At 45.3% G+C, this 14,313-nt stretch overlaps 2 protein-coding genes across 2 annotated transcripts in view; both read left to right on the top strand.

Moving 5' to 3' along the window:
* Positions 1 to 4,453, top strand: part of LOC103916040 (urea transporter 2-like) — a 39,109-nt gene extending 34,656 nt beyond the window's left edge. The window contains exons 15-18 of the mRNA XM_009322985.1: positions 105 to 252; positions 861 to 995; positions 1,957 to 2,006; positions 2,708 to 4,453. Coding sequence (XP_009321260.1) covers positions 105 to 252; positions 861 to 995; positions 1,957 to 2,006; positions 2,708 to 2,884 — 510 coding nt within the window. The 3' untranslated portion in view covers positions 2,885 to 4,453. The remainder of the gene's footprint in view (positions 1 to 104; positions 253 to 860; positions 996 to 1,956; positions 2,007 to 2,707) is intronic.
* Positions 4,454 to 4,749: 296 nt separating this feature from the next.
* Positions 4,750 to 14,313, top strand: part of SIGLEC15 (sialic acid binding Ig-like lectin 15) — a 27,197-nt gene continuing 17,633 nt past the window's right edge. The window contains 2 exon segments of the mRNA XM_009322984.1: positions 4,750 to 4,918; positions 6,244 to 6,405. Of these exon segments, the coding sequence (XP_009321259.1) occupies positions 4,750 to 4,918; positions 6,244 to 6,405 (331 nt within the window).

Raw genomic sequence — 14,313 nt, 5'->3', positions numbered from 1 at the left:
GGCCAAGAAAAATAAGTTAAAAAAAAAAAAAAAAAGAGATTACAAAGCAGATAACAAATTGTCTTTTTTTTCTTTTTTTGTTTTTTGTTTTTAAATTCCTGCAGCTCCTGCAATCCATTCCAGTCGGGGTGGGTCAGGTTTATGGCTGCAATAACCCCTGGACTGGAGGAATTTTCCTAATTGCTTTATTTATCTCTTCCCCGCTCATTTGTCTGCATGCGGCAATTGGATCAGCAGTGGGGATGCTGGCAGGTAAGGATTTGACTTGTGTCACAGATTTATACAAAAGCATGGAGAATAAAAGAGGAACTGCAATGAGTGGAGCATTTACAGTAACAAATGTTTCTTCTATTGGAGAATGACTGCTTGAAAAAAAAAAATTATATACACTTCTGTTTTAAGAATTCTTTTGATTGACTTCCCCATTCTCTTACCTCATTTTATGATGGTGGAAATCTTCAGAAGAAAGAAGAGTATTTTTGGCTGAATGAATTTTTATCATGAAATACTTCATTTCTGAATATATTCTGATGGTTTTAGGAGCAGCTTAATAAAAGCCATAGCCATCAGTCTGAATGTGCAGGCCTCAGGGATGCATTTAGAGTACACATGTACGCTCGTTCACTCATCTATCTTCTGCTGAAATCGTATGGCCAAATTCAGCTCAGCAGCACCAGGGAAATTCTGCCATGATTGCATTAGATTAAAGTGGCTTTAGTCTTAGACCGTAGCAACACGACTACAAATAAGAATTCGGCGTACGTATGCAGGCTAGAGCCCTAAAAAGTTGAATTCATGCCATTTCTAGCTGCTTTTATCTCTTTGGCCAAGGAATGACACATCTTTGATTTATTTTGCAGCACTGAGCTTAGCAACACCTTTTAGCAAAATCTACTCCGGCTTGTGGGGCTACAACAGCTCCCTCTCATGCGTTGCGATCGGAGGCATGTTCTACGCTTTCACCTGGCAGACACATTTGCTGGCAATTGCCTGTGGTACGTACCCTATGGATTTTCCCTACCGCCATGTTTCCTTTTGAAGTAAGACAAGATGCATTTATACTGGAGGTGGGCTGAAGCCAGGTGGCCACCTCTACACAGGCACATGGACTTAGGCGAGACTGACGAACGATGGAGCCGGGTGTTGGAGCCATTGCTCTAACGTACCCTGACAAAATAAAAGCAGTGCTTTCGCTTTCAGCCAAGAGTTGTGTTCAAAACAAGAGGTGCGATCAGTGGACGCTGATTAAATAAGGTCTTTGAAATTACATGCTTAGTTTTTAGGCATTAATCGTGTTTGTTCAACATCGCTGGATGAATCATACTGTTTTTTCCAATCACAGATACCAGCTCAAATTCCTTCTTTGGAGAAGGACATATCTAACCTTTGAGAAAACTGGAGCTCAAAATCATTCCGCATCTGTAGTTAGACGGTACAGTTTCCCCAGTCTATCGAAATGGATACCAAAGGCATGAGCTAGGCAACACAGAATGATTGAAGAATTATTTATAAGGCAATTCCATATGAAATTTCAATATCACAGTGAGCTGGGAGTGAAACTATTGCTCATTCAGTGCTCATATAAAAAAGATTTAGCTTTGTATCTCATTGAACCACATTCTAGCCCTAGAGGCAGGAGAGATGGGGGTAGAAGGGTTATTTTCCTATTTAACCCCATCCATCAAGCTACATACTTTCCACGTCAGTGCATTTTTCAAAAGCCTCTGTTTCCATAGTCACATTTTTCATCACTCCAGCTCTTTTTTTGTTTTGCCTTTTCCATGAGCTCTAGGTTGCAGGGAGGACAGTGCAAAGGAAAGAGCTCTAAGAGGGGGCTGTCCAGGCACGGTCATAAACATTGGTTGAGCTACCTAAGGCAGTGTGAGAGATGTTTGTCCTCGCTGTTCTCCTCCATGAGCAACTGAACTCACCAGGAACTACCTTTCTTTTTCACAGCGCTCTTCAGTGCCTACCTGGGAGCAACAGTGACTAACATGATGTCTGTGGTAAGTAGCGTATCAGCTAAGGTCTTGTTTCCAACAACAGATTTGAACACTGATATTTTCCTGGCTTGTCAGGCAAAACACCAAGATGCGGAGAACAACCCAGCCAAAGGCAGAACTGATCCGGGAGAGGGGACACTGTCTGCCCAGGGGTTTGGTGTGGCTCCCACTGAAACAGGCCACTTACAATCATCACTTACCACTTTTCATCCTCAGAACTTGCATGAACTGCCACAGCTCAGCCCTCAACACCTCTGAGATAATTCTGTGCCTATACTTTGTGCCTGAAGCAATTGAGAAAAGGGCCCTCCACATGTGTAAAGAAACTTCAGATTTGGTTTAATCGCTTTGCCCAAGTGCCAAAAGGCAGTCAGTACAACAGCCCAGGGAAAAGCTGAATGCTTCTGGTATCCACTCCTGTCTCATCTCCATCCACTCCTACCTCATCCCCATCCAAAGCCATTGCAGATGCACAAAGAGAAGGCGGCCTTCTCACCAGAGCTGATAGATGTTGCAGGTTAATGCACAATGTCAAGATCTCATAAGGAAATCCTGCCTCCCCAGGGAGAGGCGCCATGCAAAACCAAGTCAACCCTTCCTTGAGAAAGCTTGTTCCAAGCAGCCTGGCTCTGAGTTTTGTTCAAGGGGCGGGGGATCAAATGAAAGACACATAGAAAATAGGTGGTTTGTATTTTTTTTTGCAGTTTGGGGTGCCATCAGGAACCTGGTCTTTTTGCTTGTCTGCACTGACCTTCCTGTTAATAACCACAGACAACTCTGCCATCTACAAGCTACCGCTCTCCAAAGTCACCTATCCAGAAGCCAACCGAGCTTATTATCTGAAGATGAAGAAACATCAGAGGTCTTGCTGTGAGGTATAAAGACCCAAGAGGAGAGATACTTCACAGATTTAAGGCAAAAGTGCAAGGTGTTTCCCAAAAAAACATTATTTGTGTGCTACAAAGTCAAAAGACCAAAAAAAAAATCGCCACCTTCTGAGTGGAGAGACTTTTTTCACCACATTCGTTTTTTCTGTCCTGATTAGATAGGACTGTGCTGTGCTGGAAGGACCTTTCCCAAGACCAGTCTGTAATGATTTAAAAGCAAGTATGCCTGAAAAGACACTTGAATTTTAAGCAGTGGGGAAATGACTTAGAAATTGGAAAAAAAAAAAAAAATCTATTTGTGAAATCCAAGTCACAGCAAGCGGACGTAAAGCAATAAAGAGCAGAGCATCTCTCAGCATCTGATGCGACTCCTAATAAATGGCTAAAACCAGCTTACAATGGCAACAGGATATGTCTTAGAGAGGTTCATAGTAGCAGAGAAGTGGAATAAAGGGTACCCTCTGCCAAATAGAAAATAGGTGGTGAAGAACTCTGCCTGGAGGATCTCTCAAGCCTGGTGGAGAGAGATGTGCACTGGCAATCATCACACAAGAGATGGACACAGATAAATTGCAGGCAGTGTTGCTAACACTTGCAAGACTTGTGGTAAAAATCACACTAATGGCATGGAGGGGGTGTCTATAAGCCCCAGCTTTTGGATGTTTTGATTTGCACTAGGATTTAACATTTTCATGAAAAAAATGTTTCAAGCCTACCCAGTTGCAGAGAAAAGTCTGTAAACCCAAGGCCAAGAAAGCAAATGCCGGTGAAAAGAATGTTTTTCTACAAAAAAATGTAAGAATTTTCATGATTTTATGTTAATCTCATGATTTCTCTTAATACTTGAACTTGGTCATGGGTTAGCACAGGAGGGGACAGCAGCAAAGTCATTGCTGCCCCTTTCCTATGCAATAAAATGGCTCCGTTCAGTCGGTGCACAAGTAGAACTAATTTGAGCTGGTCTTCTTGACCTCTCTCCCTACAACATCCCCCTCAGCCCATTCGTGTCAAGCAGCAAAACGGTGCACTGCCCCAGTCTGCTGCCGAATTTGCTGCTCTGCCATCTCCCTCCACACTGCGACTGGAAGAGGATGGTCGGGGGGCTGGTGGACACAGCAGAGCTCTGCAGCAGACCAGCCATGTGTCACCTCCGCAGAGGCTCCCGGGGTCTGCAGGTAGGGAAGGAGGAAGCTGACCTTGCACCCAACAGTGCTGGTCACCTCAATGGGTGCTAACTCAGCCACCTTTCTGCCTGGCTCATCGAGATACTTCATCTCATGATGAAGCTGACATCTTCACCACAAATACTCCGTGTGCTCAGGTCCTTCAGTTGGCCTTAGCCTACGTGCAGCAACATTGCTCCTGGGAAAGCTGAACAAAACCTGTTCCTCTTGTAGCAGAGGAAATAAAAAGTAGCCTGTGAATAGTGCTAGTGCCGATTTTAGAGGTTGGGGAAAAAAAAAAAAACATGTCTTTTTATGAACACCAAAAAGATCTGAGTGAAAAATATTTGGGATGAACTGCTGGCAGTATTTTCTGGTGAAGTGTTAGGTTTTCAGATGTTTGACAGTATTTCTGTATGACTGACACTCCAGAGATCACTTGTAAAAATGTACCATTTGCTGTGTTTTACTTGGTAAATACCTACAGAATATTGTGTGGATTTGATTTTTAAAACAAATACTCATACTTCTTTGAGTTTGGTGTAAGTTTTCCTCTATTTATCATCGCTAAGCTCTTCCAAAGAGACGTTATCTCTTAAATCAGTAGTCTAGAAGACGTTGGAAAATAAAATTATGAAATCAGTGTATGGGGGGATATTTAGGAAACTTCTAACTTCTGCTCTTTGTACTTACGGCATGTTGCTGCATCAACACCTTCTTAAATGTACGAGTGCAAAGTCTGCCTCTGTACAGGAGGTACGATCAGCCGAAGGCACAACGTTGTGCCTTCTGGGGCTGGAAACCTCCTCGAGACCAGATGAGGACTCGTTCCTAGGGGAGATGCTGAACGGACCCCGAGATTGGGGTTAGACAAGGTCATGTTCTGTCCAGAGGATGCACCTCTCCATTTGTCAATCATACCCTTTGTGATGGAAAAGGATATCTTTTGGTGTCTGAACTGACACCTCCCCACCCAGACAATGTGTGCCCCAGAGAGGCAAACCTACAAAGGCTAGCTTTCACTCTTATGTCAAAATCTGCACTCGGGTAAGAGTACACAGTTTATGACCAGTGTAAACTGGCAGATTTCCTCCGACTGGTGCTATTTGAGCTTGCTGTTGCTGAGCAACAGGGGTATTTTGGCAGTACCATGAAGAAACCATATGCACAGAAGAGAAAAACGACAAAAGATGAAGGCCATGTCTCAGCCACTAGAAAGATTTTGCACATCATTCAGAATTAATTCTTCATTTTACGCTATCCAGAGAATTCATTCTTCCCATCACCCCATGCAAAATAACAGTTATTTGGTAATTTGACATGTATATCAGTCAGAATATGCATATCATGCTTTTTCCCATTATCATTCATAACGCAGTCTTTGCTAACAGGACTAATTTATCTTATTATTGAGGCTGTTCTTTTTTCCTTTTTTTTTGCCCCCTTTACATCAAATAAATGTTATTCAAGTCACAAATTTTTTTCAAGCTCTCTTTTTGCATTCTTGTTTTTGGCACACAGATGAGATCAGACTCATAGGAAACATTTATCCTGGGCAGGAGTTTCGGGGCTCTTCCCTGGACTACTTCCCTCTCAGTGACAGCAGAGCATAGCAAAAAAGAGAGGTCACTGGGTTTAACATTTCTAAAATAAAAAAAATAAAAAAAAAAACAACAACAACAAAAAACCCCCCACACCACCAAACCACTTGAAAACAATGACGTCTACTTGGAAAACAGATTTCATCCGAAAGTCTAACTCAAATGAATGGCCTCACTGTCATTTCCGAAGCCACCCTCATTGCTTCTGTCTGACGTGCACAGTTCTCTCCAAGACTCCCAGTTCCGTGTCAGGCAACCGCCCCAGTCTCCACCATGTGACACCAGCATGTCTCCTGCCCCCCAGTACCCCCTGCCGTGGTTCAGCTGCCCACTAGCCCCGGCTGCAGCCTCACACCTCGCAGTCCTGCACAGGGTTTGCTGTTGGACGTAAGGGGAGGGAAAGCATAAATGACAACTTAAGACAAGCAATCATGGGATGCTGAGTGAGGACCAGCAGCTTTTTGTCAGCAGAGTTCACTCCTCTCCCCTCCCAAAGCAGTGCTGCTTCCTCACGGAGCCCAGGGCATGCTGGCAACACCAGCAGTGGTACCAAGAAGTGGGCTACAGCTCTCATTTCCACTTCCCCCAGTGAACCAGTATCTGGGCAAGCACACAAGAGGTCAATATTTAGCCGTGCAGCGAAGACGCTACGCCTTTGGAGATGCTGAACTGGGAGGAGGAAACATTCAGCCCAGGTCACCTGAAGACCAGACCCAAGAGTCGGTTGCAGAAACAGGACCGAAACCAGGAGGTATGAGTGCAGCACGGCAGCATTCTAGATGCTCAAATCTGGGGACATGCAACAATACAGTCTCCTTTATCTGATCCTCCAGGGCTGTTGCGGGTTTTGTTTGGTTTTACCATGTTGTACATGAAATATAAACAGTGTAAAGAATGCTTGTGTTGATGATTGTCTAATCTTCTGAATCCTGACATTTGGTATAAAGGGTAGAATTGACACAGAATTTGGCCATAGCTAGGAATAATTCACCTGCTAAGAAAGACGCCAGCCACAAGGAAGCAGGGCTGTGCATTCAAAAGAAATGCTTATTTCCCCCTCCTTCAGAGCATAAACATTGCAAAGGCTACTATGGTAAGTGAATTGTTAGACACAAATTAACATCTTTCTGATGCTTCCTCTTTGACTTGCCATGGAAACGTGCCTTAGATTGTAAGGCCTTTTTTTGTTACCAGGAGTTCAGCTTACCTGAGATGGTGAATGAGATGAGGAAACAGTATAACTCTCAAAGCAAAAGCAACCCAATGACCTCAGACCCTCACTCTGCTTATTCTCAAAGGCACCGATAGACCAAGGTAATTGACAATTAGTTTCCCATGCATACAAATGGAAAGTGTTTAAGCAGGAGTTGGCAGCCCTAGTATTTCATAGCACTGGGCCAGAAGACTTGGGCTTAGGTCCCCAAAGGCTACATCCATGCTGGCAAATGAAAAGGATCAGGTGCTGGCGCACGGGCACCCACCCTGCTTGACTGAGCATACATGCCCTGGCACGGTCCCAGCCTTTGTCAACCAGCATCCCCCAGACAGTGCCTAGACGCAGCTCTGCAAGCAGCGTGGACCTCTCTTGGCTCCTCAGTACTTCCTACACCAGCTAATATTTAAAGACATTTCACTTGCAAAGGGGCTCTGAAGGTTAAGTTACCCACCTTGGGGTTGAGCCCTCCTGACTTGCTATCGCATTTCAGTGCAAAGTAAAACTACTTTGCTTCATAGCGTTCCTGCACTTTCCATCAGCGAGAGCCCTTTCATGCCTAACTGTTTGAAAGAGCAGCCCCCTGGTCCTTCACGGGCTGGGGTTTAGCTCCTGCCCACCCTGCCTCGATCATCAGGGCCAAAGATGTCCTTGGCACACATGAGGGGCAGACCACAGGAGACAGTGGGGTTGAAGCCCTACCCTTTGCCTGACACAGAAGCACTCACCTGGGGTAGAAAGAGGAACAGAAATAAAGAGGGAGAGGGAACACGCATAACTCTGCAACCTGGTGGTTCTGGGGATCACCCAAGGGTACCGCTGAAGGATGCCACCGAGAAACAGCAAACTAGATGCCCACTTCAATAACAATCAAGTTAGGTGGGACAAATCTGGGCTTTAAGTGTAGATCCACAGATGGTCTATGTCCACAATGAAACAGCTCCCAAGAGATACCGCATGACTCTGGCTAACAGTCAGCTTAAGCCTAAATTCAAGATTAGGTCCTCAAAACGCCTGCCCAGCTGTGATTTACCCATAAAGTATCCAGAAGACCACATATTAAGAAAACTAAATTTAGGTGTCTACATGTTGGCATATACATGTGTATTAAGTGTCAAAGTCCTACTCTAGTCAATGGAGGTGACATCAATGCAATCCATGGCGTCCAGATAGCAATTCAGCTGGCCAAGTGTGGGGGTCAATTTTAGGGTGTTCTGAATCGCTCTCTAGACCCCATGGAAAATATTGACTAGAACTACACTGATCCTAACAAAAGCCTGGATGACTACTCATGCACATATGCCAACAAGTAGGTTTATCATCTTGGGAGATGACCCCACCCCTATGCGCAGCTCTTGGACATGTCCAGAACCACCTGCATCCTGAGCGACTCATGCCTGGCCAATAACCCTCTTGAATGAAGTGCTCCTTCCACTTAACTTGCCTGAAGGGTCTAATCCAGCAGGAAGCAGGAGCATGTTCACAGACCTACATACGCAAGAGGAGGAAGAAGTGGTGTTCCTTTCTCTGTCCTGAACTGGTACCTGTGTTCGGCACCATACCACATAGACATATACTACCCTTACCTACCTTGCTGTATGCTCTAACTATCTCACATTATGTATTCACTTGGACAGAGACTGAAGTCTCTACCCTACTGTGTCATGAGTACTGGAAGTCTACTAAGAGAAAACGAAACAGCTTAGTGGCCTAATTCTAGATGGTAGCTCAAGGAACGGACAAAGGCTCTGAGAGACTTATGCCACATCTTCCCCAAAGCCTTCCTACTGGGTAGTCCAGGAAGCTCCCTGCCCACCATGATGCTCTCTTGGTTCCCCGGTCATGCAGTGAATGATGAGCAAAGCACTTGGAGGCTAAGAGGTGGACCAGTGAGGATCCCAGCATTTCTGCCCTTCTGAGAACTGAGCTTTCATGTGATAAATAGCACCACAACCTAGGAAGTTAGATCCTATGGAGGAGAGCAGAACCATCTAGTTTTGTTTCAGGTTGCAATTCTGAACCCTGGTTTCTCACAAAAGGAAATACAGAGGGAGGTGGAAAGTCACGTTACTTTGGAGAAAGCAAGAACATCATTTGTAAGTGGAAAATGCCTATTCTGTAAATAAAACTGGGAATAGGTTTTTATTACTCTCCAAAAAACCAGAATGGAATCACACACTCAAAATATGACTTTTTCTGGGGTTTAACTTTTCATGGGAGAAACATTGATTTGTTGGTGTTGAGATGCTAAAACATGAATAGGACACTCAGCAAGAAGTCAAGGGGTATCTGTCTAAGGCCTCTTCACTGCTAGTCTGTAGAAATGCTGTCACCTTATCTGCCAGCCCTAGTGAACTGGTCACTCATCTCATCAGCCACCCTGATGCTGAACACCTTTTTTGTGGGTAAAATAGGTAGATGAGGTTTTGTTAGTGATGACAAACAGGCCACATAAGTAGTAGCTTGTGTTAAACCACGACAGTCTGTCTCGCCTGACCGGAACCTTCTCTCGTCTGCAGGACAAGAAAATAAGAAAACTTGCCGTATCTGGAATAGCTATATATTTTCCATTACACATTCCCAGCTCATCCCCATCCTCCCTTTGCTCTCTGTTGTTTTCCTCTCCTCACATGACAGAGAACACCTACAGCAAGTGGCAGCATCTGACAGCAAATGCAGGATCCTCAGTCACCTCCTGCTGCCTGAAATGTCCTGCCTTTGCTCTCAGCCAGAGGAAGATACAACCCTTCCCTATGTTCATGCACTCCCTGCATACAAAGCAGCAGTTTTCACCTGAATAGGAAGATCCAGAATGTTAACCCCCTTGACACATCTCTCCGATTCACTTCAGCATAACCCAACAGATCACTTGTCTTCAATTTACCCTTATCTAAACTGCATAGGTGACTCCACCCGAACTACGCACAGAATATCTGCACAAAATACGAACTCTCCCTCCCCGGAGAGAGAAATCCCACCTAACAGCAAGTGTTGTGCAGTGGTGGATTAGCAACAAGATGCACGTCTGTGTGTAACTTCTCTGCCAGGCACTGTGAGCAGCTAGGAAGCTTGCTACATGTAATAAACCCAAGTTTTATCCAAGAGACAAGGAACACAGCAACAATTTGGAAGAACTGCAAGTTCAGAAGAATTCCCCTAAGGAGATATTGAACTTCTGTCCTTCACCCCAAGAAACCCCTTCCCATTTTGGCCATCCCACCATGAACGGCTCTTTAAGCCCTCACTCCCTTTTCCATTTCCCAATTTCTGGTTTGCTTGCAGTGTGTTGTCGGTGATGGACATCATCACCAACCCCTCTGGGGAAGTGTTCTAGCTTCTCCAGCACCACCAACCACTTCAACTTCACTAACCCTTGAATATCCTCAGCCACAAGCCCCTCCAGTTGCTACCAGAGCTTGCTCTGGGGCTCTCCCTGCACCCACGTTCCTGTCACAGCAGTGTCCGCCCATAGGCGTCCACGAGCAGCACCCTCGCTGGAGTTCACTCAACCCTTGCTGCCTTCTGCAGTTCATCGGGAAGTACATACCATTCATTTCTCTCCTGAAACACCTAAAGGCACAGAATTTCATCTCTATAGGGTGGAGAATGATGAAAGATGTGTGACCTGGCAAGAGAGTCCACAGCACCAGAGACTTGCTCCATCCAGGTACAAGAGCAGTGCTCCCAGGGGGCTAGGACAGCAACAAAACTATTACAGAGGCATTCAGTTAAGGTTTCGTCCAGGCGGATTACATACCATTTGATCACCCTTCATCCACGTGATACAGAAGACACTGTTTGATTACACTAGTTTAACTGGCAAAGACAAAAAAATGGATTCAGGAAAGAGAGGATCCATGCAGCAGTGCAGCAGACAGACCAGCCCACCCAAAACGTAGTGAGGATTTTACATAAGGGAGCGCAAGATTACATTTAGCCAAAACATGAGTGATATAGCTTTGGGGTGAATTTGCCACGTTATAAGTCTTTATTTTACTAAGCCAAAACTGGAAGCTGATACAAAGCAGAGAGAGAAGAACTAGATTAGTTTCGCAAGGGCAAATGCCCACTAACATACCAAATGATGGATGTCGTGAACTGAAAGTCATGCTGGGGATTAACAGCAGAATAGCAGGAACAGAGCAGAAAAGGAGATCTATCCTTGTCCCCGAGATGTTTGCAGATTTGCTGAAAAGCAGCAGAGGGGTGTCACAGAAATAAGTTACACCAAATGTGCTTGAGAAATGGGCTCAGCTGGATTGAGACATCCAGATTTTCTCCACTGAATACTGAGAGCTTTTTTTTTTTCCTTTAGTATAGAAATGTTTTATATTTTGCCTGCAATGAAAATTCCAGAGGAAGAACTTTCCCCTGACTGGTACCTCCTGGAAGCTGAAGTTGTCTCTCCTCTTCAGCGCAAACAAGCAGCAGGTGCCAAAGAAGGAATTACACAAGAGGGATGCAGTATTCATAGCTGCAGCCTAAACTCTGCTGGGACCTTGTGGAACGGTCCTTCACAGCAAGTCAAACCACCCATCACCTCCTTTCCAGTATAGCCGAAAACCACAGCCGTAAGCGTTTCACTGCCTCCCAGGGTGGCAGTTCTGCAAACAAGCAGGAATCCACAAGACTCCCATAGACCAGCCAGGCAAAACCAGTGCCACCCTTCAAGCTAGAGCACATGGCAGGTCAAGGACTTTTGAAGCCTACGACAGCAGAGGAGGAATGTCAGCAAGAATGCCGTGCAGGAAAGGCACATTGTCCTCACAACAATCCTTCTCCCAGAGGAGGCCTGCTAACCTGTATGTTGCAGATTTACGTAATAAAGCTAAGGAGGTAACAGAGGCCCCACTTGGGATGTGACCAATAATCACGCCAGCGAGTTTTGCACATTCATTTGTTCCATTGTCCTTTCAAAGAATGACGGCTATTTGTGAGACTTGCAGAAACCTGTGCTTTTAGATGAAGCTGTGAGCAAGCAACGAAAGAAACGCACCCAAACAGCTCTGACTTCAGACACGTGGGGTTGTTCATGTGCTCCTCAAATACACATAGCCAGATTTCTCCTGATCATGGGAGAGGTAACCACATACCAGTGCTGGAGAAGACAGCTGCTTTCAGACGTGTCACAAAGCCGTCCAGGATTTAAGTTCTTCTGGGAACCCATCCAAAAGCATTCCAAGGATAACTGAGAATCATTTATACACTCAGAGAAAAAGGGCCAAAGGCCTGATTATTCAAAATAATCAAGCCTGACAGGCAAATGACTGATTGCACCTCAGAGGACGCACGTGTCTGTTCTTCCTTCCCTTACGAAATCATGGACTAATCTTTCTACAATATGATTATCTGTAACAAAGTAATGCCTTTTGCCTACAAGGACTTGGCTCTGTTTCACCAACATGGGCTAGATCAAAACCCCTCCGTATGACACAGTCACCTGCAGTCCATTCCGTGAAAGCCTACCTGTGGATGGCCTTAGTCACCCAGCTCCCTAACAGAAAGAGAAACCTCCTTTCCCCTCTTACTGCTGGAAACTACAACGTGGGCAATCTAGGGTCATGTATTTTTAAATCTTTAGGTACTTAAGGACACCCTGTAACAAGGCACAGTGATTTTCAAACACACCAAGATAAGCTCACACCCAACCCAACGGATTGTGGAAACCCCAGGAAGAGTTTGCCTTCAGGGACTGCAGAGCCTCTCTAGTTAACTTAGCTAAGGTCTCTGAAGACGTCACGTGAGAAGCAGGGATTTGTGAGAAACCCGCCTGCCCCGCCTGCCAAGAAGTGCCCTAACTGCTCGTTCCATTCATCACGTCCATCCCTAACTAGCACGTTCCCCTCCCCACTTGCTTCACCCGATTCCCAGCTTTAGACTACCAGTATTTTATTTACCCTGCAGCATGACCAAATTTCATCTCGCTGATGCCCTGGCTCCATCCTACTGTGCTTTAAGGCAATCTCTTTGCAAAAGGGACCATGACCAAAGGTCACAACCCATAAAGGGGGTTCAAGATTGGAGAGGAGTGAAATGACTGTATGGAAACATCCACCTCGCGGAAGGGCCATCCTTCCCCTCATCCCCCACGCTCTGCTCTTCTTCAACACTGTAGCATCGTCTTTGCCCCAAGTTGCATCTCTTCTTCACCCCACTTTCCTACAATGCGTCCTCAGCTTCCCTCACTTTGCCACCTCTGTGTCAAGCAGCTTCCCTTCTCCAGTGCAGCTTCATTTTCTAATCTTGCCTGGACAGAAACACTGAGCTTTCAACGAGGTCCTGCCGGTGAGTCAACAGCCACTTGTACACGTGGTTGTGAGCAGGGTGTATCAAGTGAAGTCAATCGATCTATTGTTTGTTTCAACCCCATGTGTGGTGAGAACTGATAAGAACAATGTACTCCCCATAACACTTCTCCTCCATGTTATCAGCCTCTGATCTTAATCCCAGGAGTCAATGTCATAATCCATCACCGTTAATGAGTGTGAGCTCCCCTAGGAAGGGGCCTTATCTCACTTGGTATCTAAAGGTCCATACGAGGGTATGGCAATAGTGCAATTAAGTAAAGGTTACATTGGCCTGAAAGTGTTAGCACTGGCTCTTTGGGCACACTTCCATGTTATCAGAGACCAGAGGAAATAAAAGTAAACGCCTTAATATGCTACAACTCACATGTCTCTTCCTGGCACTTCCATCACCGGGACCTTCTGACTGAGCAGATCCCAGTACCGACAACACAGAAAGAGAAACTGCCAGCTTTGGGCACCTACCAACACAGACGCGCACAAGGGTTGGGGTTTGAAGGCAGGACTGAGTGTGCTGGAGACGTGCTCAAAACAGTTTGCCATTTATTGCCACTAAATGTTCCATTTACTACCAGAAATGTTTCCTGAGGTGAAGGTAAAGAGTAAACACACAGGCAGTAATACTTTATCAGTATGTCCTATTTAGCTCTGTTGCCTGCATCAATCAAAATATCACACCCATTGAGCAAACTGAACTCTAGAAGAACAACCCCAAATAAGAGAAAACACCACCACAATCCCATCTTCAACCTGTCTTCTGGGGAACTCTTGCCATAGAGAGCAAAGATGATTCCTTCTCCTGGCTCTTCCAGGGGCAGGTCACTCCATCAGGGCAAGGAAAGTTGTTGCCTGCATCTCACCTAATTCCTGTCCCAGCTAGAGAGGAGCTGATCTTGCACTGACAGGCTCTGCCAAGGATTCAAGTAAAGGTCTCCTCTTTCAACAGTACCTACACTGCCTGCCCTTTGTACAGGTCATGAGCTACCTACAAAAATTATTTGCAGTGGTCCCCTTAAAGGCAAAAGTGTCTACAATCCCCTTAAAACACACTTGCAGCCTACGACTCAGCTGCAGATTTAACTGCAGTGTAGACAATCCTGGGACAATCAGGTCAAGGCTGTCAAAGAATATTGCCTCCGGA

This window comes from Pygoscelis adeliae, unplaced genomic scaffold (genome assembly GCF_000699105.1).
Source record: "Pygoscelis adeliae isolate BGI_AS28 unplaced genomic scaffold, ASM69910v1 Scaffold182, whole genome shotgun sequence".
Taxonomy (NCBI): domain Eukaryota; kingdom Metazoa; phylum Chordata; class Aves; order Sphenisciformes; family Spheniscidae; genus Pygoscelis; species Pygoscelis adeliae.
Note: the sequence above shows the minus strand (reverse complement) of the source record. Positions and strands in the feature narration are given on the sequence as shown.